This window comes from Amyelois transitella, chromosome Z, assembly GCF_032362555.1.
Source record: "Amyelois transitella isolate CPQ chromosome Z, ilAmyTran1.1, whole genome shotgun sequence".
Taxonomy (NCBI): domain Eukaryota; kingdom Metazoa; phylum Arthropoda; class Insecta; order Lepidoptera; family Pyralidae; genus Amyelois; species Amyelois transitella.
This window is the reverse complement of record NC_083535.1, coordinates 10,706,615-10,732,465: the sequence shown is the minus strand read 5'-3', so window position 1 is coordinate 10,732,465 and position 25,851 is coordinate 10,706,615. Positions and strand designations below refer to the sequence as shown.

The following is a 25,851-nucleotide window of genomic DNA, read 5'->3' as shown; positions in this document are numbered from 1 at the left end:
ACGATACCAAATTACAGTGTTATCGGTTGAAAATTTAATGACATATTTCCTTTTTTGAATTTTTGAATTTTGAATTTACAGGGTCATTGGTACATAGCTACGGTAGAATTTGAATCTGTCTCTCCTCGTGCATTACTCTTCTACATTCTGGCCCCTTAACCGTTCGCCCACAGACGCTCTCTTTAATAAAAATTAAAACATTTCATAAAAATAGCTTTTCGAGTAAATTTATTCAGTTAAAAAATATTTTATTCATTTCGTTTTCGCTTTAACTGCTAGAATCTGTGGGCGAAATAACTTCTAATTACATTGAACATTTATTCACCCTGTAGCAACCACGCTTAATACCGTGGGCTGGAAATGAGAGCAACTATTCTAGGAATCTGACATTTTAACAGCTGAACATTTCATCTGAAAAAAATAAAGATGTTCACGAAATATGATGCTATCTCTGATTTTATACTTTCGCGTTGTATTATACTTTTTATAAATAAATAATACACTGCTACTAGTATTAACGCGTATGTAACGTACCTTTATATATTATATCTCAGACATTTCGAATCATGTTACAATGATCTTATAATACCTGAATTGTTTATAAGTGGAAAATATGATGCTTTTACAATGTTGAATGAAAATAAAATAAAATAGTTTTACAGAAATAGAAAATATCTTTACATTTTCATTGTTTCTATTTTGTTTTATGTAAATAGAGATTTAGAGCTTTAATGTCTCATCTGACCGGTGTTTACTCGAGTGCATACTCCCTCGGGAGAAACCATCAGCGAAACCTTGAAAGCGATAGTACAATAAAATTTCTGGAATTTACAACATTCACGGAAAAGAGTAAGAATAATTACTCTCTAAAATTCTTAGAACTAAAAAAGTACCTCCTTTCGTGGGTAGGTACAAAAAATGCGTCAGTTCTTGCTCACCAAAGTTGTAGATATGAATGCTGTGGTCACTAGCCCACTGTTCTGTTTCAACTATCGTGGCACCGCGGCTCCGCTCGTCGTTTGAAGCATATCACACAGGAACAATACTTTTATCAAGGATGAAAGGTAACGCTTTCTATTACTCCTAGTTTAGTAAAATTTCATGAATTTTGGTCAAGCCTATAAAGTTGAAGCGCCGACAAATTAACTCAAATTCATTTGTAAAATTAGATTTGGATTATTCCGATATTGTTTGAGTAGCAATTTCGGTTTACGAACAAACATTAGTAAACATTTAAATCAGCAAATATTGTCATATTGCACTCCAAAGGTAAATTTATGAAATACAAACACTGAACAGATTTCGTTGCAATTTCGCATTAAACATGCGGATTCATAAAACTCTGAAACTTGGCATTATGGATATATATCACATATATACAGATTCATAATGATTGGCTCCATCATTATAATTATCATATTGTTGATGTTTGGAATGCCCATGGCGTGGTATTTCCCACTAATATTAATTTAATATTTTTATAAATGAGGACACCGACTGATTGACTTTCAAAACCGCTACGTGTAGAGATCTGGAACTTGGTATGTAGTTTCGATACGTGGTCTAAAGGAAGATTTCCTAAAATTTGGAAAATAAGCGGTTTTATCATTTCAGGCGATCAGAAGTTTAACTATAAATGCGTGTATTTTAATGCCTGTTTTTCTGATCTGTATGCTATACAAGTATGTATGTATTAATGGCATTGTTAACCACTAGTTCACCAAAACACTGAACTGAAAATAAGTGGTATTGGGTGGTGCTCACGCACACAGGCTTTTTTGAAGCCAATAATTTATAATAATATTTACTTAAACTATCTTCATATTATGTATGTATGATGCAAACAATACTTACATACAAATAAATATTAATAAATAAATTGCGATAAAAATCATTCACACCTGAACAGAAACCTGCACATTCAGGCAATTGGATGTGTGACCATATGTTCCAATTCGGGTTGGGTACGCCTGAAAAGGGTACGGAAGTCAGACGGGAGTTCGTGTAAAAACCTGGCTTACCCAAGTCAGGATCCATGGTCAAGGGCTTACCCCGGGCTCTTCTCCAGTGTGGTGAGGATGCAACTGGAACTGAGAGCAAGCCAGGAAGAAAAGAAGCGTAGCAACATAAAATACTGCTCTAGATGCAAACTTTCACATTATTATATTAGTAATTCATTAAAAACTTACCAATACTTTAGGCCGTGACCTCCTCCTCGAAGCCGGCCCGTACTTTCGTTCAAAATAATTAGAACCCGCTTCCATATCAAAAAATTTAACATTTTTACACAATCACACACATTTGTTTTCAATTATCATTTTATAACAACATGTGTTTCACACGAATCGATTAATTGTAATCTTTTCAGCTCCCTTATCTATCTGTAAAAATATATAATTTAGTTAAACGTTAGCAAGACGCGCAATCGGGTTTATCGTAGATAAGTCCGTTGAAAACTAACAACTCTCTGACATACAAGTGCCTACTAGATAAATACAATAACAATAGAAATACTATAGCGCTCTGGGTAGCTACTATGTGCGTTCACGACACGACCCGAATCACGATAAAGTGTTCAAATACGTACACGTGTTTAACGAATTTAATTGAAAGATTTTTGAAGGAAGATTATCTTTAAAAATATAGTTACAGTTAAAGTGTATAATTATAGCAATTCCTATCAAACAAAATAATTCAGTGTATAGAATCACTTAAAACATATGAGGAACGTATTTAATGTCATACTAATTTAAAGGTTTGACAAGCCGTTCGCTTATGTCAACATAGAGCTAACGATAATTGTTAATGGCACATAGTAAGAAATTTTATTAAGCGGATTTGTTTTTTAAACACACAATAAATAACTTGTAAGCCACTTCACTGATGATGCCCGATGCACTTAAAAAACTGTAGGTATTGAAATATCATCGAAACCAAACCAAATCGTCGTCTGGAGAGTAACCGCGTTAAAAACTTCTACAAAAATGTTGTTCACTCAAACTTGTATTATAGAAATACACAAACCAACAAGGAAACATTAACGTACAATCTCAAGTCTGGTCTAGCACGACCAGACTTGAGAAGTGTGCGACATCGTAACCAGTTTTCGTAGTAAACCCCCAAATAGTACGTATTATGAGTAAATCTACTCGATGTCGCTACTTATTGGATTAAAAATGCCTGCCGTTTTCAGGTCAATATATTAAATAGCTCAGTTTGCGGAAAACTAACGACCAAAGCACCTGACTTCATACTTTGGTTTGTGACTTTCAGAGTGGCATTAAACATACAAAACAGACCAATTTTTTTATAAACTCATTGAGTTATATTTCATTTTTGCTTGAGCATCGCCCTCAATAGATTTTTAATTTTATGTCTTTGAATAGACGGTCTTTGTAGAGAAATGTGGGGCTTTAGACCAGATATGGCCTCCCTTTGTGGCGTCTCTCTTTAGACGATGTTACACCTTTTGTCGTGCACCTGCACACTGAAGGATTTATACAATAATGCCATATTAGTAGTATTGTACTGGTTTTCTATTACATATTTAAATTTACTAAATTGAGGAGTTTGAGCATCGGCCTGCTAAAGTCAATGTAATGTTTTTCATACTTTTTTATTTTAATAAATTTATGAATTACTACCTTAATCATACAGAATAAAAATACCAAAAAGATTTTTCTACACAGTAAGTACCTAATAGTATGTTTCTTTTGGTAAACAAAATATTATGTTCCCTTGATTGACTGTTACAATCTGCGCGGGAAGAGAATCAGCTGGCACACACTATGTTTTTTCTATGCTAACAGACCAGCAAAATTTTATCGGAAATATAATCTCATAGTGGAACATAGATCGCGACGAATTTGATAGTGTCACTTGCTCCAAAGGTCTACTGGAAAAAAATGTCCTGCTATGGGACTACTCAACCTAACTAGTAGGATAGACAGACTAAATTTATGATAAAATCACGCCTCTGTCCCGGAGATGTAGGCTAAGACTTTGTCTTTCCATTTGCCACGATCCCAGCATACTTCTTTCGCTTCATACACATTTAAATTCATCCGTTTTCATTCATCATCAATTTTATTATGTGTGTAACGGTATAAATTCCAATCGGCTATCATATTATAGCAAGGCGTCAAGTGCAGTGGTTTCGAATAATTCAATCACATTGAATTAAGGTTTCACATGCGGTTATTATGCATTATTAAATCATTTGAATGCATAGCAGTTTCGTCAATGGTTACATCGTTAATTGATTCAGTATTTTACATAATGCACGGATTATGACGAGTACAAGAGATGTAGTCTGCGCCTACCCCTCCGAGGAAGTAGCGAATTTTATGTACCTATGTAGGCAATACGTCAAAAAATAGGTTCACACACTCCCTCGGCCTCTATCCTCTCCTCCTCGACTCCATCTAGTCTTCGATAAAGTACATCGGAGACCCTCATTTGAATGTTAACCGATGCTCTTACGGTCAAGCAAAACAGTAAGGAAATCTGTATATTCAGACAACTGGATGAAGTTCATGATCTAATTCGAGTTAAGTTCTCCTACAAAAGGTCGGGCAGGTCGGATGGATGTCGCTTAGTGTAAAAAGCAAAATCACCCAAAATCCAATCCACGGTCATGGTAAAAGGCGCACTCCAGGTTTCTCTCAGTACAAACACACAGGAGGAAACAGAAACAATATATATAACATAAAAACATTAGTAAATGTCGTTGATTGTCCAAGGAAATAAGCAGTAAACTATACCGATGAATGAATTCACAAGTAGAACGCATGTGGTACACACCCTAAGAAAATGATCATTTCAATTTATTGAATAATGCCCCTCTCTGCTCTGATCACGAGCATGTCTTATATAAACATACATATCGCATTTCTACCTATCCCTTATATACCCACCTACTGGTAGACTGAGCCAACAGCCATATAAGACTCGAAGGACACGTTTATCGTTAGGATTTCAAATTATCGATGATCCAATAATGGTTTTGAGATACTATTTATATAGTGACCAATTGCTAGCACGAGAAGTAAGTAAGGTCAAAAGTACCCGAAACCGCCGAGCTTGCAAGAAGAGATTTATGAATGTGGATGAAACGAAGGAAGTATGCAGAGATCGTGGCAAGTGGAAAGAGGTAGTATCTGCCTACCCCTCCGGAAAAGAGGCGTGATTTTATGTATGTACCTATGTATGCTAGCACGAGTTTACAAGCCTTTTCCTTAATTAACTTTTAAAATCTGCATGAGAAGAACAGCAATTACACTTAGATTTTTCAGTACATACTACCAGTCCAGCATAAAGCAGATTTTAACGATAAATCTTGATTTTACGTGAAACAATCTATGTATGTTTCGATGCAATTTAGTTGATAAGTGATTATTTATCAAGCGTTTATCAAAGCGTTGCCTTAACTACGTGAACTAATTCACATAATACATATTGATAAATTATTATGATTCATCTAAATCACTTTGTGTTTAATAGTGTAATTCAGGGGAGTGCTATTAAGTATTTTCAATAATTTCGTTTAGCGACCGAATTCATTTAAAACTTTCTTGAATATTAAACTTTTAAAATATAACAAGGTAAACTAAATAGGCACCTGCATGTCACATTTTCTATACAACTTAATTGAAAATCTTGTTATATGAATGTAGATTTATATATTTAAGTAAGTTAATATATTTATATACATATGTAAGTACAATAATACTGTATTAATTCACATAATACATATTAATAAATACTACCTAAAAAGAACAAGTATTTTCAGACAAGTTTATTCCCTGCCTTACTCTTATTGGGGAGGGGCTGATGCTCTGAGGTACAAGCTCCGCTTAGTTCAGACGCCAGTCTCTCTCTGTCTCTTACTGAATGTATTACTTGTATTTTAATTCAATTTATTTTTAAGAAGAAAGGTTGTAGAGAGAAATAAAATTATTAACAGTAACCGATGTTCTCACGGTGACAGTAAGTAAAACATCGTGAGGAAACCTGAAGAGTGTCTATGATCGGTAAGTTCAAATCCCATTTCGACCATGCACTCTTTTTCAAAGTTATGTAATGTACATACTTACATAGTACATAATTTTGTACTAAACAATGCTCTTGAGAGAAAAAATCATAAGGTAACCTATCCAATACATTCAAGCAACTGAATTTGTAACCTGATCTAATAAGGGTTGGGTTCTCTCTTTGAGGTTTGATTTATCGCCATGAACATGGTTATCGCGGTTTTTTTCAGCGCCATCTATTGAGAAATTTCTGTACCCACTACAGTCATATTTCTTACGATGATTCATGGGCGAGTAATATAAATCCCATCCCAATTCTATAATTATATAAGTAATAGGTATTATAAACTAGCTATTAACCGCGTGTAAGTCGTTTTTGGCGTACCCTATGGAAACTACAGTTTATTTAATTCTTTAGTATGTAGGTATTCTATTCCCGTGCTAATTTTATATACTACTTAGCTTCTACATTGGTACGATATCAATACCTACATACATACATATAAATGTCGTGTGGTTTCCGGCACTACACAGAATGGGATCACTCCGCATCTTTCCCATTGATGTCGCAAAAGGCGACTAAGGGAAAAGCTAATAAACTTGGGATTCTTCCAGAAGACGATGAGCTAGCAACATGTCACTATTTGAATCTAAATTTCATCATTATGCTATACAGATAAAACGTGGTTTTAGCTTTGGCGTTAGTATTTTCAAGACTGTTGGCTACTTCATTAGGGATAAAAATGTGATTATACCTATGTATGATGTGCTACGTGTACATATATTCGTTCATATAAGATATTCCAAACTCAGGCTAACAAACAAATTTTACTCGACCGGGAATCGAACCCGGACTTTGGTCGGAAGCAGGAACTTTACCGCCACTCATTTGCTATCACGTATCAATGGAACATTTTTGGCTATACCTGTGCGAGAAGAAAATGCGGTTTATTCCAATAGTCCCACTGAGTTATCCCATGGTGAGACAAGACAATTTAGTCCCAGCAATCCCATGGGACTAGATACTTTGGATGAACTTAATGGATGATTGATATACATTTTTTTTGAACCAGTTTGTTTTAAATTAAATTCTTGGAAACTACCCATCTTTGTTTTGTATTATATGTATATACAATCAAGTCTTCATAGAAGACCAGAGCGTCATTACTACGCGACAGTTAGTATTATTTCTCGTTGTATATGCACCAATAAATATTTTCCTTCTTTCAATTTGGAATATCGATTTCATAACAATATTCCGTTTTTGGTTTTGTACATATACATTTAATTAATTACAAATAATTATTAAGTTGATATTATACAAAGGGGGTGCATTAAGCTCGAATTAAATAAAAAAGTTCATTACGTATACGATCTTTAATTGACAATTTTAAACTAATAAGAGAATAAGATAAAGATAACAGGACAACATAAAGATGAAATAAATACTTCTAGGACAGGGAGAGAAGACAAAAAAATTAAAAGGAAAGATTAATTGATCTAAAAAATTTATTAATGAATGAGGCGACTATGTGCACATTGAAAACACTTGTTATAATACAACACCACTTGTACAATATTTACACGTCCTCGTCCACCGACCGCTCGCTACCACACCGATTCATCCACTTAAATTACATTCTGTACATAAGTAGTTTGTACAAGTTGATCTTACATTTACATTCTAACGATCTAAGTTTAAAACAATGGAAATTGATTATCATAATACTTATACGGGTAATGGTATAAGACATTAATCTCTTACATCTAGTATTTAAAACTAATTATATCCGACTACAATATAAATAATAATATATGTATTCAATTCTGTCTAACCTAATGACTGGTACGAGTCGCTGTCGTCCGCCATGGCATTACTCTAACGTGAACGCGGGCGCCGTCGCAGTACAGTGTACGGCATGACGTATCTACAACGAACGAACACCTAACGGAACAGTGAATGTCGAAGCTTGCTGCTGCCTACAGCCAGAGGCCAAGGGCCTGTTCGCCTCGGCGGCCCTACCGTACTCTACGCATAAATATATCAACACTCATACAATACCGCGTACCACATACACGCTAAATTACAATTCCATACAACGCGTCTATAATAATCAACACTCGCTAAATTAAAATACTCAATAAAAAACATGCTCTTAGAGCACGAAATCTAAATAACACGATTTTACTAAAGTACCACTGTTACCAAATTCTTTCAAAATATCAAAAAAGTACGTAATTTTTTATAAAAAATATTTTTATCAACATAAGACATTTCATTAAACGTTATGTATGTACAATAAAAATGTTTAATTTTTTATTCCCTGCAATAGGAATCTCGAATAGAAAATTATGCTTAAAATTCTAAAATGTTCACTAAATAAATAAAACAAATCACAGTAACAAGTCAAAGATCGACATCATTGTTGAAGTGTGATGCTAGATTGTGCGACGAGGCTGCGGCGAGCCGCCACCTACAACACCGGGGCATGTCATCACAATCACACCAATTTACTCAGGGAAGACATGCGGGTGTGATTTTGATACATGACATCCAAGACATCAAGAGTATTCTGTATGTGTGGTGCAACCAGTACTGATAACGTATCCGGACTACATATACGCCGATAGACGGAGAGACGATCCAACCACTCTATCTTCTCTAATACAATCTGTTACTACTTTTAACCTGTCTATTTTACTAATATTATGGGCAAAAAGATTATCGTGGATATCCAGAATGTGCCATATTAATTACTATATACATATTTATTTACAATAAATCCGAAAGACAGTACAGATACTCTTTAAAATTAGTATTTTGTTTATAATAAAGTGTTCCTGCGCTCATAAAATCTTAAAGTTATTTACATACAACCTCATATTAATGAAAATAGTATAAATAATAAAACGTAGGTATTGATAATAAAACTCCTTATAAATCAATTTTAAAATATGATTGTGTGCCGTAGAGACGAATCGAAAGCGGAATCGAAAATCCAACTATTTATGTAATAAATATTACGTAGATTAATTCGTAAATTCGTCCAACTTGTCTATGTCTAAATACATAATTATCTTAAAATTACTAAAACCTTAGAAAATCTTTCAAAATGTTTGTGACATTAAGCTCTAATATGGGGTTCTTGAAGTACTTTAACCATAGACAAAGATGAAAAAAGGAAACTTGTATTAATACTGGCTTTTAGGTACATGTTCAAATTGAGGCAATATTTTAGAATAATTTTACTGAATCTTGTGTCACTAAGTGACTGGACATTGTATTATACAAAAATTTTAAGAGTTATCTAAACATTTTCATACATTCGACTCGACGGCATACATCCAAGTGTACAAACTGTGTACAAAATACAAACCGTAAAATGATTTTCCACAATTCATATACTCGGGTATCGTTCAAATAAAAAACTGGTATATTATTAAACTAACGTTTATAAATCTATTATATTTTAATATTTACACATCTAAACAGTCGCACTAATTGTTAATTTGATTAATCTCTTACAAATAAATAGGTTACAATTTTAATTTATGGTAACAATTTTTTTGATATTTAAAAATTGTGAAGAATGTGTTCTTGGTGCGTATTGCGAGATTCAGTCACAGTTCAGATAGCCAACTGTTCTCAACAGACCTAAAAGGGGGTTCATGATTCGTCGCGATATTGTTGTATGCCAATTGGTAGACAATAGCTAACATCAGACTTGTTATTTGAGTGCATTATATTATGCCGGTCTTACAATTGAATAACAACCTGCGGTACCGACCACGAGATTGTGTGAACAGACAAATGTGTACATATGTAACACTCGTCTCATCGGGGTAGCGTATGGAAATTGGACAATCATACAAGAAAATCAAATTTAAATAAATAGAGTATTGGATTGGGTTAAAATTGTTGAATACAGAAAATTACAATAAATCATACGCATGCGGCCCGAGGAAAATATTTGTATGACGTCCTGAACTTACATGACAATTTTGAAGCGAGGTTATGAAAGGAAGCGATAGGCGAAGTTCATTACTAGCTAGCTTTGGGTAAAAGAATACAATTTGTTAGAGCCTAAGCAATGGTCACACTACTACTTGCATAAAATATTATAGCACATTCACATGACAAGGACTAAGTTTAATTATTGCTGGGGTTACTTTAACTGTTAAATTTATTAAATCTAGAAGACGCCCACGTAAAACGAAATACACCATAATTCCCGTGTAATTCTTGTGGTAATTTCGGGAAATCATCTTTTAGTCCACCCTTTGACCACATTAAGCACCTACACGCCAAATTTAAAGTTTCTAGACCCAGAGGTTGGGGATGTGCGTTGATATGTCAGTCAGTCATTGTCTTTCTTCTTCTTTTATATTTAGATTTAGGAATATGTTTCACCAGTCATATGAACTCACCCTAATTAGAAATTTCTTGGGCAAAGGACGATATCATCATGAAACTGAATGACGCCAAAATAAAAACTTAATCTTAGATTTTAGGGTTGGGATATTTAAATGTATGTCATCCTGCACATGGTTTATATTGTGACAACCGAATTAAATGTGGAAAATCTCTATTTTCGTAAGTTTATAATGCAAAGGCAAAACAACACAATAAAGCATAACAAAAGAGATATCAACACGTCTCCCTCTGGTGGGCGTTTAACCACTAGTTGTTTCCTAGAGTATATTGATTAAAATTAATCATTTAATAATAATTTTCACAAAGCTGCCTCAAAATCTATATATTAATTATTAAAATAGGATTTGATGCGTGACGACAGAATGTGTAACAGTAGGCCATTGCTTTTATACCTAAATTAAAAAAGACGGGCATAATACAAGTAATTCAAACTAAATGCAATATTAATAAAACGTATCGTCTAAAGCGTGTCTACAATAAAAAAATATATAAAAATATAAAAACATTTGTCTAAAGCAACAAGACACACGCGGTATTAACATTCAAGTGTTATATTGATATAAAGTTATGGAGTACGAATCTTAGACTTTCATCAGGTTACAACCCTATACCTGTTGAGGAATTAGATAATCGGAACTTCTAGTATTGAATGAAGTCAAGTGTTACAATAATCGCCTCGCAAAATATGTGATGTGATACACGTCATATAATCCCTCATTAGGTATGGTGGTTAAGCTTTTGCATTAATTATCTTCTTCTATTAAAGCCTTATAATCAACCTTTAAAAAATAACATTAATAAAACAAGACTTGTCGCGAAATAACTACGCTGTTATATTTTGGCGCCAATGTATTGAATGTCTAAGACAGAGATCATTAAAAATAGGTTTACGTGTAGCTATTAACGGCAGATTTTTCGACCTAAATCTTTCAGATTACTGGCTAGGGCGATTCTAATTAGCACAGAAAATCCATTTTAATGCGAATAGAGCTACTGCTACAACGAAGCGGCTCCCATATAGCAAAAACTATATTAAGATTGAATAATTAAAATAATTAACTGATCGAAGACACGTGAGACTATCACAGTACAACACATGTGTCACACATACAAGTCTTTTTTATTTGCCTCTTTCAAACATATACCTCTCTGATAAGTGAATATTCTTACGTTAGGAGCAGACCCCCTTACATTGGACCTCTTCACAATGTTAAAGGAAATACTAGTTCACGATATTCCCTTGCACATTTCGAGTAATGTCAAACATTTGTCAATTAATAATTACAATTCAAAGAATAAATTAAATCGAGAGAGAACACACTCTATCAGGCTTGCATATAATAGTGGCCAACTTAACAATAACCACAAAATTATCACCACTACTTTTGAAAACAACAAGAGATAAATTCAGATTGTTTCCTTATACCTAACACACGCTTACACGGTCATCTACTAGGACTAAACGATGAGTATTGCCAAATATTGCACAAAATACTTTATACAATTTAACCAATCAGACATAAAATTCAGTCAAATCAGTTAAAATTACGTCCTAATTGTCTGACAGTTTCCCGGTAAGCTACTAGCGAATTCATAATACGATGATGAAACTTATTAATAATTGTTACTTCAAATGTCTCAATTGCTTTATGTTCATGTATATTCTAAATTTAATTTGACATACGAATGTGTGATGTCAAATTATTTTCATTATAAGCTAAGGTGGTCCTTCCCACTAACTTCAAAATTCCGACGAAATATCAAATTTTGTTGCAAAATGTAAATTCACTTTAAAAACTTATTGCGGTGCATGTAGTCTGATTGTTGTGTAGTTGACTATTAAAATTCAGGAAAAGACACTGTTCAGAAGTTCATGGAACATTAAAAAATCTTAAGTGATATTAAAACCGTTCCTTTAACAAAATGTCATTTTTTTTTAATAAAAGAATACTTCGTTGTGTAGTTGTAAAGTTCTTATTATCAAGAATTAACCTGCCACTTGCTAAACATGAATTATATAATTTTATTGCAATACATCAAAACGTTATGAATGAAACATGGTGATTCATATTATTATGCCAAAAAAGAATGAGGTATTCGTAAAACTTCGCGGAAGAAAATATTTGAAATTTATATATTTTTAACGTAAGGAAACACGCACTACACATTAAAAATACATGGGTCATACAGTCAATGTGAGATTTGATTTGAAAACATCTGGTTCACACATTATTTAAGCAGAAGATATTGAAACTTTAAATGGTCATTAAAAGTATAATTTATTACAAACCGACTTTACAAATTATCAAATATTTTTTTAAATCTGTACGTTGTGTGGGTGAAATTTTAATGATTTAATACCGAAATTAAAAAGTAAATATAAAACAAATATGCAACTGGAAATGTATTTGAAAACATTACAAGCGTATAAAACTGAAAAATTATGTGACATCAATGAATAGGCACCTTCCATCTCTGTTAAACTTGTTTTATCGGGAAAAGGCAAATATGGGAAACAGTATAAAAGATCGTTTACTGAGACGAAATTACTTTTAATAATGCCCGTTTCAAAAGTAACTACTTATATTTCTTTGGTGGGCAATCCGAGCCATTGCTTTAAAACATGCAAAACCAAATTATTACAAATTAAACAGCGAATAATGGCATGGCTGGCGGCGAAATTAACTGACACTTGAATATGGCATTTACCCTTAAACTAAAATTATTTGAATCTTTTTATTTTTAAAATCGCTAAAATTCATCATAAATAGATTATATTTTCATATTCACTTGATAAAATGACAGATAAAATGATATAAATCATAAATAAAAACATATTTCCAATACATACACTAAAATAGTATTAAAAAATAAAACAATTAAAATTTAAAAGATAATTTTAACAATTACAACATACTTCTTTTGCTTCATCAACATTCATTAATCATTTTATGCAAGCATGTCGGTTAAGGGTACTGTAACCCAGAACATCCTTGGTTTATTAATGATCGTTTGCCTAGGTCTTTCCCTTCCAATGTTACCATTTTCACTCGCTTTGCATATTTGCACAAACTAAGTTTCGTTCATCCTTTCGGCATGATGAAACAATCAATCTAAGAATTTTCTTTTACATTCCTGACACTATATCCTCTTTCACAACATTCCCTCATCACGCTGTTCCTAATGCTGTCGGAGCTAGAGGTTGCCCGCGGCTCGGCCCGCGTAATACGAAAAATCAACATGATTCTCGTTCCCATGGGAATTTCGGCCATATAAAGAATTTACACGCCAATTTTCAACCCTAGGGGTTTGGGCAGTGCGTTGATATGTCAGTCAGTCATTCACTTTAGTAATTAATCAAATAATATTTAAATAAAAAACGTAAAAAGGCACTACAAAAGTAGTTGATAAAATGAAATGGACACATCAAAGTGAAAAGTCAATCACAACCAGCCAGAAAACTACGAATATGTAAATGGTTTTGCAATATTTGATTATTTTATCGGTCCTTCTTAAGAATGTTACGGTACTCCTACAACCTGTGATGTTACACATGTGATAAAAATTTATAATTACAAATGGTTTTAATGACAAATAATGAGATTCCACATGAGGCAAAATAAAAAAGTAACATTAACAAAATATATACACTATGCTGTTGTAAGATTTACTTGTGCATCACTAAATGCACAAACTATCATATACATATCTTAGAATAACTTTAAGTTAATCATTGAGCTTGCGATTTATACAAATAAATAATATGATAAACTACATCATTATAAAGACAATAATATTATTTTTAAAATATACAGATACAGAAACTGTTATGCTTAGAATTTATTTTATTTTTACAAAAGATTTTAGAATGTTTCGCTGCAGGCGTCGCGCTATAGTCTATTTACGGTTGCGCGGCTTGTATCACCTCACTTCACAGTGTTTATTGACGGCAATGGGCAGCGGGGAGGACACGGGCGGGGGCGGGGGCGGCGGCTCTGCCGCGCCCTTCTTCTCGTCCGACTCCTTCATCACGTAGCCCGAGCCCTTGGAGCTACGGGCCAATTTTAACCTGATCGGCGTCACTTTATCGGTCCGTACCTTCCGCATGGCGGAGGATTCCGAGTAGGAGGGCGGGTCGATCGCGAGCGGGTCGGGCGCGGTGGGGTCGTACTCGAACGGGTCCACGACGACCGGCGGCTCGGGCGCCACGGCCGCCGCCGCTAACGCCGCGCTACTCTCTCGACTTTTCTCCCCGCTCTCCTCTTCTTTCGTACGCTTTATCTTTATTATCAACTTTGTAGCACTTTCACTTTCACTGTTTATCACTTGTAGTTTATCCGCCTTTTTGTCCTTCTTTTTCTTACGTTTCTCACTCTTAGGGGGTTTGTGTTTCTCAGTTTTCTCGTTCTCCTCGAAGTCCGCCATCACCTTTCGCCGGAACTTCATGTTTTCGCGGCGCACGTCCTCCATGCTCGGTTTCGGCAAATTCATCAGTCGCTTCTTGGGCGGCCTGAACTGATGGAAATCTGAATTTTCTTCGCTGACTTGTTGCACACTGTTAGAGCTTATTTTAATTTTGAGTTTGGGCGCGAGAGGAGCAGGCGGAGGGTTATTCGGCTTCGCCGACACTCGCCCTCGTCTTTTGTACGCCTGACTTGCGGCCGTGTAACTGGGTAACTTAGTCTCGTCTGTAGGGTCGACGTCATCGTTCATGCTCACTGCCAAATGTCTCAGTTCACGCGATAGACCACTCGTGGTTTTACGCTTCTTCTTCTCGATCGGTGCATCGCACATTTTGTAATCCTCTCTCGTGGGTATACTCGTCATGGAGGCGACCGCTTTTGGAATCGTTATAGTGACGGCTCGAGCTAAAGGAGGTGGTTGCGCGGGCGGCTGTGGCATCCCCATGGTAGAAGCTGCAGTTGGGTCATCTTGATTCATGTCCTGAGTCCAATATTGCCTTAGTAGTTCTTTCTTTCGCATTCTTCTTAAACCAGAGCCGGACATCATAGAAGACGGGGTGCCACTGGGAACGAAACTGCTACCTGGATCGTGAACGGGCACGGGCGGGGCCGGGACTACAGGCGTCACAGAACTAGCAGAGTAATTGGCGTCTAAGAATGGACCTTTTATTTTAACTTTCAACTGGTTTCTAGAATCAGACAGTGATACTTTAGGCAGTTGTGGTGTAAACGTTTCTTTGGGCGGCTCCGCAGGTTTAGGCACCGGCAGGGCGGTCGGGGATCCGGGCCGCGGTTTGCTGGCCATGAGGGCTGAATGGAGTTGTTTCTCTATTTCCTCGTCAATATCTGCCAACTGCTGATCAGCCGTACCGCTAGCGAATTCTAGTAAATAGGCATCTCCCGCAGCAGGCACGGGATTCTCGAACGGTTGGTAAGTTCGCATGTCTACAGGCCCCGGCAGAACCGGCGCCACTGCAGTGAAGCCCGCGCCGCGGTCACCAGAGCCTTTGCCGGAGGGTGACGCCGCTCTCTCACCGGCTTCGGGAGTCCTTGGCTTTATTTCTTTTGCTTCTATCAATGGCGGTTTCTTACCAATTTGTGGACTAACGATGGGAGGAGACTGAGACGCATCTTTGTAAGAATGCTCTGACTTCCTATCATCTCGCACGTCGATAGATTTGCGCCTGTCTCTAAGCGCTTTAAGATCGACACCATCATTGGCGATTTCTTCATCAAAGTCATAGACGGTACCGACTAATTTATTCTGAATAGAATTGCCCATGTAATCAACAGGGTAGCCATGTATCCCGTGTCCTCTGCTCTTTGATCTACCACGCCCTCTTTGGCTTCTATTACTTCTGTTGTTAGTACGTTTCATACCTTTAGGTGGTTCAGATTGCTTCGGCGATATGCCCGGACTCTTGCCGGGAGACTTACCCGGGAATTTGGATGTGATCTTAGCGGGCGGTTTCGGTGGAGATTTTGATTCTTGTGGATGCATACTCGACATGGTCTCGTTACTATCGTTTGACATCTTGGTGGATCTATTATTAGAGGCGTCGTAGGAATCCACACTTATACTAGGACTGGAAACGACGTGTATAGAGAACTTGTCACTTCCCGTCACATCTATGTCATCTCGGGGTGAATCTATTGGTTTGGGTGTAGGCGGAGCTATCATGGCAGTAGTCAATGCGATATTTTGGGACGAGGTAGTAAATGTCGCACATAATTGTGGGAATGCTGGTTTCGGTTGCATAGAATGCAAAGAAGACAATGACGTTGTTGGGAATGGGAGACCTGGGGGGAATAGCCCAGGGCCAGGAGATGGCAATGGCAATTGAGCTGTGCCCGGCGTAAATAGAGGCAAGGCGCTACTAATGAAGGGCGAAGCATCAGGAGCAAACGCACTGTATTGATTGAGAGGCATTGCGGGCTCGACAACACTGCACGAATACGCGGGTAGCGGATACAAATCAATGTCGGGAATCACAGTCCCTGGATGTGGATCTAAGCTGTTCAAGTGAGACTTCAAGACTGGTTTTTGAGAACAAGTGGACCCTTCCGAAGTGGTACTGGAGGCCGACGACCTTCTGGTTGTGATTTTGCTTTCTCCTCTATATTTAACATCTTGTCCTATGTATGGAGAGGAAATAGTAGCACAGTCCGAATGCGCCAAAGAATTGTTGTTATCGTAATTATGATTATCTTGTGTCAAATCGTGGTCATTACTATGCACTGAGTGGTCGGCCACAGATAACGATTGTGAATCATCGCTCTGTTTAGACAAAGATATCGTGTCTGCCAATTCCGATACTGAACGAACTTCTGATTGGACTGTGTTCGGTTCTTTGACTTCCTCATGATAAGCGTTAGATTGATTATCGTATTTTCTGTCGTTAGTTTGAGGATGATCAATTTGAGATATTGGTAAATCAGACCATTTCTCCTTACTGGTCATGGGTATAGGTTCTTGATACTTTTTATCAGCTTTAGAATCTCTGGTTGGTACATCAGATTTATATGGAGATGCGACGTGGTTGACTGTTGGATGTGCATCCTTGGGACTGTGTTTTTCTGGTATATCAAAAGCGGCATTCTTGTTGGGTGGCGGTGGTGGTGGCGGCGGGATATCTCGCCTGCGTTCGCCTTCAATAGCATTAGCTGTCATATTATTTTCTTGATCTTTGTGATCTTTTTCCTCAGCTAGGGTTTCCTCTTGTGTTGGGTTTTCTGGTGGAATTTTCTTAGAACTGAGTTGCATTCTCAACCTATCTACAAGATTTAATGTCTCTTGCACACCTTGCTCTTTAGAATCCTCTTTGAAAATAAATTCAGGATAGGAACTGAACGGTTTTGTCATATCGTCGTGGTTGAACCCGTCATCAACAGCCATCATGTCATAATCAAATAATTCATTATCTTTTGACTGTGGTGAAAATATAGATCGATTTGGGAATGGATTAGCTACTGATGGTATTTTAGCACTCTTTGAAATTTCTACGCCTTGCACATGACTAGCATCCTGGGTTATAAACTTCTTATCAGGGTCGAGTGATACACGCTTTCGTATACCTCTAACCAAGGAAGATTCCATTTCCAGAGGATCCATTGATATTCTTGCATCCATTGGGGTTTTAGGTGACTTTATCATTGTGTTTTCATTAAGGTTGGCTTGAATCTTAGCCATCATATTGACACTGCTCTTTTCGGCAGAGTCAGAATTTTCTTCGCCAATATACTTATCATTGCCTGGCCTTTCTATAACTGGTGGAGGGCAGAGGGGACTTGGGGCTGTCAACCAATGTTTGTCATGATCAGTGAAGTCATTAATTGCTAATGGACTCTTTCTTTCCATCAGGGGAATATGTTCTTTGGGTGCTCTTTCTATCATTGGCTTTTTGAGGGGCGATAAGTCGCAATTAGCGGACAGAGATTCAGCCCTACTTAGTCTTCTTTCTTTGACAAGAGCAACAAGGGATTCGCCAGGTTCCGAGTTAGATTCCAAACGTTTCGGCGAAGTGTCCTTGACAGTATTACGTCTTTTAGGCGAAGGCTCTTTCATACTTACTCGCCTTTTCGGCGATGAATCTTTCACGCTCATTCGTCTACTTGTTAATGAATCTTTCGCACTTATTTTACTATTCGGTGATGGATCTTTGACAGTCCTCCTGCTGGGCGAAGAATCTTTGATGCTCATTCGTCTGCTTGGCAGTGGATCTTTTACAAGTCTATTATTGGGCGATGAATCTTTAGTAGTTGTTCGTCTATTTGGTGAGGGCTCCTTGGTACTCATTCGCCTACTTGGCAAAGTATCTTTTACACTCATTCGCCTTACTAGAGGAGTGATTTCATTTGATTCTATTCTGTTACTTGGCGAAGTATCTTTTACACTCATTCTCCTGCCCTTCTGTTTAGAGTCAATGCTCTTCCGTGGACTAGTTTTGATAGGGGAAGAAGATTCAGTAATTGGTGACTTTATCTTTTCCTTGTCCTCAACAGATATACTACGACTCTTAGGTCTGCCTACTTTATGTTTGACGTCATTAGGTGGCAATTCATTTTTGATTTCTTTCTTTACCTCCTTGTCCTCTTCCCGCTTCGGAGGTGAAAGTTGACCGGGCTGGAAGCTCTCTTTGGGAGTCTTATTGGTGCCAAGGGTAGGGCTTGCGTCGTCTTTAGTTGGTTTTCTCTGTCGGGGGTCAGGCTTATTAGACAGATTTCCGCTTGAAGTAGTGCTTCTGGTCCGAGAACGCGTGGCAGCGCGCGCATCGCCGGTTCCGCGCTGTTCCTCTCCTTCAGCAGTCGGTGATGGTACCCTACACTCGGACCCCTGTTCGGAAGTTTTAAGCTTCTTGTCAGGGGCCTTGCATGGGGACGCATCGCTTGATATCCGACTGCCCTTCCTTCGCCGTCTTGGAAGTTTGAGCGCTGGACTGCCATCTGAGCCAGATCGCGACTCTTTAGAGCTGTCACCATCACTCGAGGCACTAGTTGAAGACAGGGGTCTTGACACCTTGTCGAGAAAGGGCAAGTCGACTGTCGGTCTAGAACCAGGGGGTGAAAACATGGATGGTTGTCTAGTAGCTGGTTTAATTTCAGGAGCTTTGGCTGTGGGTTTGATGCCCGGCTTCTCTTGTTCCTCGTCAGAACTGGATGATGATGAAAAGCTGCTGCTGGAAGATGAGGATGAACTTGAACTTTCTTTTGGAGGTGGTTTGCTTTTAGTTTCCTCCTTTTTAGGTGAAAGTTTCGTAAATTCTGGTTTATCATCTTTCTTCTTGTCAGCATCAGATTCGACGACTGGTAACTTGCTGCCCAAGCCACTTTTGATGTGAGCGGCAGCTTTCTTAGCAGCTTGCCTTTGAGGGACATAAGAAATCGGTTCTTTTTCAGCTTCCTTAGACGATTTCTTTCTCCCAACTTTGGCAGGTGAAGTTGCAGGTGTTACATCTTTTGTGTCCTTTACCTCTTTTCCCTTTGATTTTACTTTTGGTTTACTCTTTGCTTCATCACCACTTACCGGTTTATCAGGTTCATCTTTCTTAACTGCAGTCGTCGATCTCATGTTCTCAGATGCTTTCTTAGCTGCCTGCCGCTGAGGAACTATAAGGTCGGTTGGATTATCTTTTTGTTTTAAGATTTTTATGTTTTCCTTATTCTTAGCCTCATCATCAGACTCGGCTTTCACGGGAGGCTTCTTGTCTTTGTTAGAAGGTTTCCTGCCTCGTTTCTTTGGAGCAGGTTTATCCTCGTCTGGGGCAGCCTTTTTCTCTGGTTGTGTTGGTATAAACTCTTTCATAGCAGCTTTAGTTCTGGGCAAGGGTTGTTGTGAGTCATTCCCACTTGGTGATTTATCTCGTTTTTCAGATTTCAACTTATCTAAAGATTTGGTTTTATCAGACTTTTCAGAAATGTCTGGTTTTTTCATATCCATATCCTCACTGCTATCTGAGTATATATCTATTGGGAATTTATTGTTTCTGGTCGACCTTATAGGCATCAGTTCGTCACTATCAGTGCCAGACTGACCCAGCTTTCCAGCAGTCATTTCCTTTTCCATCTGAGTAAGAGTTTTACTCCTGGTTCTATCCTTTTTCATCTTGTCCTTCAAAGACTCATCCTCACTACTACTTTCTAGCAATGCTTTAGATTGTGGCACTTTCTTCTTTTTCCTTTCAGTCTTTTTAGGTGACCTCTTTCCTTTAGTTTTAGAAGACACCTTTTTCTTTGGTGAAGTGGGTTTCTTTACGTCTTCATCTGTGCTTGAACCTATAGCTCTGCCACGGTATCTGTTTGTTCGACTTATTTCTGCAGCACTTTCTTCACTTGAAAGACCACTGTACATACTGCCACTTCTGCGTGATCCATTCACGTAATGTCTCTTATAGGGATTTGTTGACTTGGATCCTTTTACTAGACCATTTCGATCTTTCTTCTTTTCGTCACCCGAATCTGGTGGTGCGATTCGAGCCATTAGAGCGTCGAAGTCATTTTGATGGTCGGGCGCGTTATCGTGGGAATACAACCTATCGTAAATTGAAGGACCATGATTAGCCTCAATAATGGCAGACAATTCGGGGCCTGATATGGAAGGGTCTGCCGACAACACGGCAACTTGTTTGTGAAACGTTTGTTCCCGTAACCTAAAGAATGAGCGAGATAGTTTTTCCCTCCTACTAACCATGTAGCACAAATTCCGCACCCTTTCGAGATCTTGCCTAAGTTGGACAAACATTCTCATTTTGTCGAGATCTGCTTGTTCTTGTCTGTGCGTTAGCAGTTCGCTATCGTCAGATTTTGGGGGTAGCAATGGACGATTATGCCCAGCGCGTCTTTTCAGTTTCCAGTAATTGTAAATATAGTTTATCGCATCCTGATCGACGTCAAGGAGATGCGTGCTGATGTCTTTCATGCTGACGTGCCTGTCGAATTCGTACTCGATCTCCTGCAAGCGCGCCGCCCGCGCCTGCGTCTTCTCCTCCGACGTCATATCTTTACGCCGCTTCCTCTTCACCTCCTCTTCATCGGAACCCGAACCCGCACTTTTATCTTTTTTGTTATTCACACTATGTTTTTGACAATAGGATCGCAGTTTGACGCCATCGTCTGCGTTTTCGTCCTCGATTATCGCACGCATTTCAAGTCCATGTTTAAATGCACACGTCACGTGGTACGCAGTCTTACAAGTCTTTACGGAGCATTGAATGCAAGCACCTTTACGTTCACGACACAACACGCATAAGAGAGACCATCGAGAGGCTGGGATGGCGGAGATCTTAGTGATGGGCTCCATACGTTCTGCGCAACCGATGGATACCTCTGGGATCCATAGTACACAGCTAACGTGCGCCCATTTGTGTCCCGAGGGCGTGCATTTCATCGCGCCTCCGAGATTGGGACACAAGACGCACGTCGGGCGAACGCCGTCGCCGCAAGGCCTGCACAGCCATTGCCCTGTAAAGTTAACATAAGTCATTAAGACAAAAGTTTATACTGTAAGGTTAATATAATTGGATTAATTAATAGTCTAAATACACTATTGACAAAGAAATAAATACCCTTTCAGAATCTAGCTAGATCAATCAACAACCTAAAAACAATTAGTGTTGTTCATCCTGTAGCATTTTTCAACATCAACTATTACATTCCTCTCATCCCGCCACACTCACCGTCCGGTATAACCGTGATGCCATAGCAAGCTTGGTGTACGCAGATGTTGCAAGAGTCGCAAAAAACCATCTCGTTGCCGTCCTCAGAGTCCGGCGACCGGCACACGTCGCATATCACGTTCTCGTCGTACTCGATGCCGAGACCCTCTTCGGACTTCATGATCGCTTGGATCTTGTCCCAGGTACGAATCTGCAACGAATATTTCAAATAAGACCATGTTTTGATAAGTCAAGTTTGATTTTTGCTAATCATATTTTTTCAAGTAAATAAAAACTCGCATACAATAATTGTTACATACTACAGACGGAGCCTCTTCTCTCGAAAAGATTCCAAAAGCATGTTCAGCTGGATGTTTTCATGATGGAGATTGACAGATTCCTAGCCTAAGAGAAGAATCAACAAATGTAAAGTAGTACCAGTTGTGCGTTTTTAACCATTATTCCGTATTGGGTAAATCAGGGGCGTTAGTGCAAGTTTTACTCGATCAAACGCGTCGATGAAGTAAACGCGAATTTGTACGTGATTTAATCAGCGCCATCTAGTGGATCCGCGATGGCACTTAACCCTCAGGTTTGTACAAGAAGCAATTCCGTTAGACCTCAGCTGCCTTTGCAAGGGAGCCTAATCCATATTGGATCATAACAAATCTGCACAAAATTTTTATGCCTATACCCTTAGAGGCATTTTCGAAATCCATGAGAAAGAAATGGAATGGTCCTTTTCTAAAGTACCGGCTGCCACACGGCACAAAGTATACTATTATTAACGGAATAAGCGGTGGATGATGGTGGTGAAAATAATCCCTGCAAGAATATGCGGAGAGATGACTTCTATATTGAAGTGGAGATGACTTCTAAGTTTGCATAGCTTTACCTTTAACAATATCAGCCTTTTATAACAAGGACTAGATCCCAGTAAACACAAAGCTCTTCTCATTTTATCGAAGGATTTCAGCATCGCTTCTATAAAACATTAAATATTTAAAGTATCGGAGTACCTAACGGACGTAAATAGGGCTTCAGAGGCCGGAGGCATAGTCATAAAGTGAGGAGCAGAAGAGTAACTTGACGCCAATACAGTTTGCATCCTGCCTAGACGGGAATGTCGGATCTGCTTAACACTAGAATCCACGAAAGGTAGGTAGGACACTCGTCTGAAATCCGAGACCTAGGGAACCGAATCAGATTACGCTCATGGCTATGAATCAAATTGTATCTAGGTAAAAGAGGAGTAAAAAGCATCAAAAACCACAAGATACAAACAGTATACATATTTATTTAACAAAAACTACATTCAGCATTTTTAAGTCCATTTTCACCAACTAATATAACTACATTGTTTTTGGTCACATAGATACATAACAATACGCTTGTCTGCCATTGGGGTTAGGATTTTTGGTTACAAAACTAAAATTTCTAGTATTACAGCACTTTTCTTTAGTTTGTTCTCGCAGACTTCAAAAGCCACTTTAAGCGAATGTGGTTCTAGAAACTTGACACGCTTGTTGCTTTAGAGATAAATTTGCGTTGGTACAAAAAAATTTTAGGAATTTCTTATACAAATGCCCCTTATAGACATCAGGTATATGATTATGATATTTACCAACAATTTACAACGCAGAATTCAAGTAAATCTGATTTTTCGTTTTTATTCTGTACTATTTTTATTTTGAGTATGCTCTCCCGCCCGAGTAAATCCGATTTCAACGCCTAATGCCTAGAAGTGAGGAAAAATAGTAAGCAAAGGATATTGGAAGGAGGCGCTTGCCCCCGTACCGCTACATTGGTTGCTTCCGTTCCCAGCAAGGTAAAAAATAGAAAATGGGCACCTATATAAAAAAATGATTCCTTCAATTAAGCACAGATGCTGACAACAATTATAACCTTATTGGTCCATTGAGATTAGGCAAATCAATTAAATCTGCATTTAAGTGAGTTAGCTTTAGTGTATTCACTCTCGAAGAACTATCTAAAGGCTTAACAGGCACACTCGAACCGAGCGTTAATGCATCAAAGCGTCAACTTGTTAAATTATTATCAGCATCTTTTACAAATTGACGCAGTGTACTGCATGGATTACACCTGAGCGTTTCCCAATACGGCGCCATTTTAAATGCGAATAAACGTGTGCCGTGTGCTGGTATAGTAGTGTTCCTTTGACGCTGGGCTCAGACCCCACGGCAATTTAGGTGCACTAATTCAATAAACTTGCAAACGCGGAGCGGACACTTTGCAATTTTCAATCTATCTAGATCGAACCAACGATATATCTACTTGTATCATTATACTTTTAAACAAAAATCAAACTCCTGATTAATATTGTATTTACTTGTATCGCCCATGTGGCAGGTTTATATCGCGCTACATTAAAGTAAAAAAAAATATTTCTATTTTTGGTATTCGCCTCACAACTGTCTTTAAATTTCAGGGTATACTCAAAATAAGAATTTATGAAATCAATAAGCTAATAATATTTCATTTTTAGACAAAGCCTCCATATTTCTGATAGATTTATAACAAAAAAAACTAAACAGTATTGACAAATTGGCCTTTCAGTACTGAACAGATTGATTTTCATCTCATAAATGGGCGGCCCATTCTATCAATGCAAATAATACCATGTACAGTCACCGATCAAAGGACATGACAAATCCCGTCAAACGTGAATAGAACGCATCCCAGAATCATATCTATGAGCTGTGAATTAATTTCAATCCCACTGTACGAGGGAGTCGCGAGCGAGCGTTGACTCGGCAACGCAACAGGGTTGCTGTACAACGAAAAGTATATCATTCAAAGAAACATTTATATGATACAAGCCTGCCGCTCTAGGCCCGCTCGCTTTTCATTGAATGTGATATTATAATTTAAAAGCTATATCCATTGTTTAGATGTTTCGTGAAAGACTAATAAATCCGCTTTTTTACTGTATGTCGTAAGCATCCGAAAAAATATAGACTCTGGATCTATATTAATTTTACTATTTAATTGAATTTCAAAATTCGAAATTGAAAGTCAACAAACAGCCCTAGCAATATAGAGGATTGATATTGGATGCTATCTATCGATCGGTTCACAGCTGTAATTGGACTCTGGTTCAGCAAGACGTGTCAGTAGCGACAAAGGGTTGCATTTGGCGCCTCCCAGCTAAAGCCTCCAATGCGGAAATTGTGCGCTAAACATCACATACGGGCAGGAGTGAAATTAACCACATTCATATCGACGGGTTGATTTCGGTGAAATGGACAACGAAGCTTTGTGTTTTAGACTAGATCTGGGTCACATGATGCACGGATAATTCCCATCATCGTCATCTCTGCATGACATCCATTACAGGACACGACTACAAAGCGGGTCATGTGAACGAAGTTGTCGATAAGAGCGTATATATGTAAACTATACAATCACCCAAAATGAGTCTTAGGTCTAAGCCCAACACTTTAACTTGCTTTATACATAAAAAATTAAGATGCTTAAAGAAAACAGATAAACATATAGTGAAAACAATCCCATAAATAAGTCAAACAAGACTGCTATTGTTTCCAAGTGTGCAACAAGTAGAGTCGTGATACACTTTGTAAGTTAACTGGACTCAGTGTCTAGAAAACAACAGCTATTACGTCCAAAGCTTGTTAAATATTAAACAAGTTGGAATATTATTTATTAAAACATAATTCCATGACCATCGAGCGACTCTTAGAATGGCAGGGCATAGATAGTGCAAACATCAATGATTGGCTGCAGAAAGC

General features: G+C 37.8%; 2 protein-coding genes across 6 annotated transcripts in view; both read right to left on the bottom strand.

Annotated features, from left to right (window-relative positions):
• LOC106133985 (protein nervous wreck) overlaps positions 1-2,619 on the bottom strand; it is a 55,105-nt gene extending 52,486 nt beyond the window's left edge. For 2 of the 4 annotated variants that reach the window (XM_060953521.1, XM_060953523.1), the window contains exon 1: positions 2,190-2,613. In XM_060953521.1, coding sequence (XP_060809504.1) covers positions 2,190-2,264 — 75 coding nt within the window. In that variant the 5' untranslated portion in view covers positions 2,265-2,613. Of the gene's footprint in view, positions 1-2,189 lie in introns of all 4 variants that reach the window. The other 2 variants (XM_060953524.1, XM_060953522.1) reach the window with 2 other exon arrangements.
• Positions 2,620-7,456: 4,837 nt separating this feature from the next.
• The window catches only part of LOC106133999 (PHD finger protein rhinoceros), a 29,679-nt gene continuing 11,284 nt past the window's right edge, over positions 7,457-25,851 (bottom strand). For both annotated transcript variants that reach the window (XM_060953424.1, XM_060953425.1), the window contains exons 5-6: positions 22,103-22,292; positions 7,457-21,887 (exon numbers count right to left, since the gene is read on the bottom strand). In XM_060953424.1, the coding sequence (XP_060809407.1) occupies positions 14,389-21,887; positions 22,103-22,292 (7,689 nt within the window). In that variant the 3' untranslated portion in view covers positions 7,457-14,388. The remainder of the gene's footprint in view (positions 21,888-22,102; positions 22,293-25,851) is intronic.